Source organism: Bison bison, unplaced genomic scaffold (assembly GCF_000754665.1).
Source record: "Bison bison bison isolate TAMUID 2011002044 unplaced genomic scaffold, Bison_UMD1.0 scf7180017864363, whole genome shotgun sequence".
Classification (NCBI taxonomy): domain Eukaryota; kingdom Metazoa; phylum Chordata; class Mammalia; order Artiodactyla; family Bovidae; genus Bison; species Bison bison.
The window spans coordinates 3,442,020-3,442,727 of record NW_011494935.1 but is presented as its reverse complement, the minus strand read 5'-3'; the positions used below and the strand labels follow the sequence as shown (position 1 = coordinate 3,442,727).

Here is a 708-nt window from a genome sequence, read left to right as displayed (position 1 = left end):
GGGGGGGGGGGCGGGCGGGGCCGAGCCGGAGATGGAGCCCATCCCCGGCAGCGAGGCCGGCACTGACCCCCTCCCGGTCACGGCTACTGAAGCATCTGTGCCGGACGGAGAGGCTGACGGGCAGCAGTCCTCTCCTCAGGCCGATGAACCGCCGCTCCCGCCGCCGCCGCCGCCGCCGGGGGAGCTCGCCCGCAGCCCGGAGGCGGCGGGGCTGGAGCTGGAGCCTGAGGAGAAGCTGCCCGCTCGAGTAGTGGAACCGGGGGCAGCCGCGCCTCCGGAAGGGCCCAGCTTGCCACCTTCTCCTGTACCGCCGCCGGAGGAGCCCCCGGCTCCCGAGGAGCGCCAGGAACCGCCGCTGCCCCAGCCAGCAGCCCCGGCTCTCGTACCGCCGGCGGGCGGGGACTCCGCGGTGTCGCAACTGATCCCCGGCTCGGAGGTGCGGGTCACGCTGGACCACATCATTGAGGACGCGCTCGTCGTGTCGTTCCGCCTCGGGGAGAAGCTCTTCTCCGGGGTCCTCATGGATTTGTCCAAAAGGTACCGCGTCCGCCCCCAGCAGCCCCCCGGGACGCCCCGGCCCGCTCGGTCCCCGGGGAGGGAGCGAGTCCAGGCTGCCCATCTACACCCGGCTCCCGCCTCTCAGGCGTCCCGCCGCCTGCGCCGCCCTCGGGTACCGCGCGGCGCGTGGCGCGCGCTCCGAGTGGGGCA

At 75.1% G+C, this 708-nt stretch overlaps 1 protein-coding gene across 4 annotated transcripts in view; it reads left to right on the top strand.

Moving 5' to 3' along the window:
* The first annotated feature begins 6 nt into the window (after nucleotides 1-6).
* The window catches only part of PWWP2A (PWWP domain containing 2A), a 34,295-nt gene continuing 33,593 nt past the window's right edge, over nucleotides 7-708 (top strand). For all 4 annotated transcript variants that reach the window (XM_010855312.1, XM_010855311.1, XM_010855310.1 and 1 more), the window contains exon 1: nucleotides 7-537. In XM_010855312.1, the coding sequence (XP_010853614.1) occupies nucleotides 32-537 (506 nt within the window). In that variant the 5' untranslated portion in view covers nucleotides 7-31. The remainder of the gene's footprint in view (nucleotides 538-708) is intronic.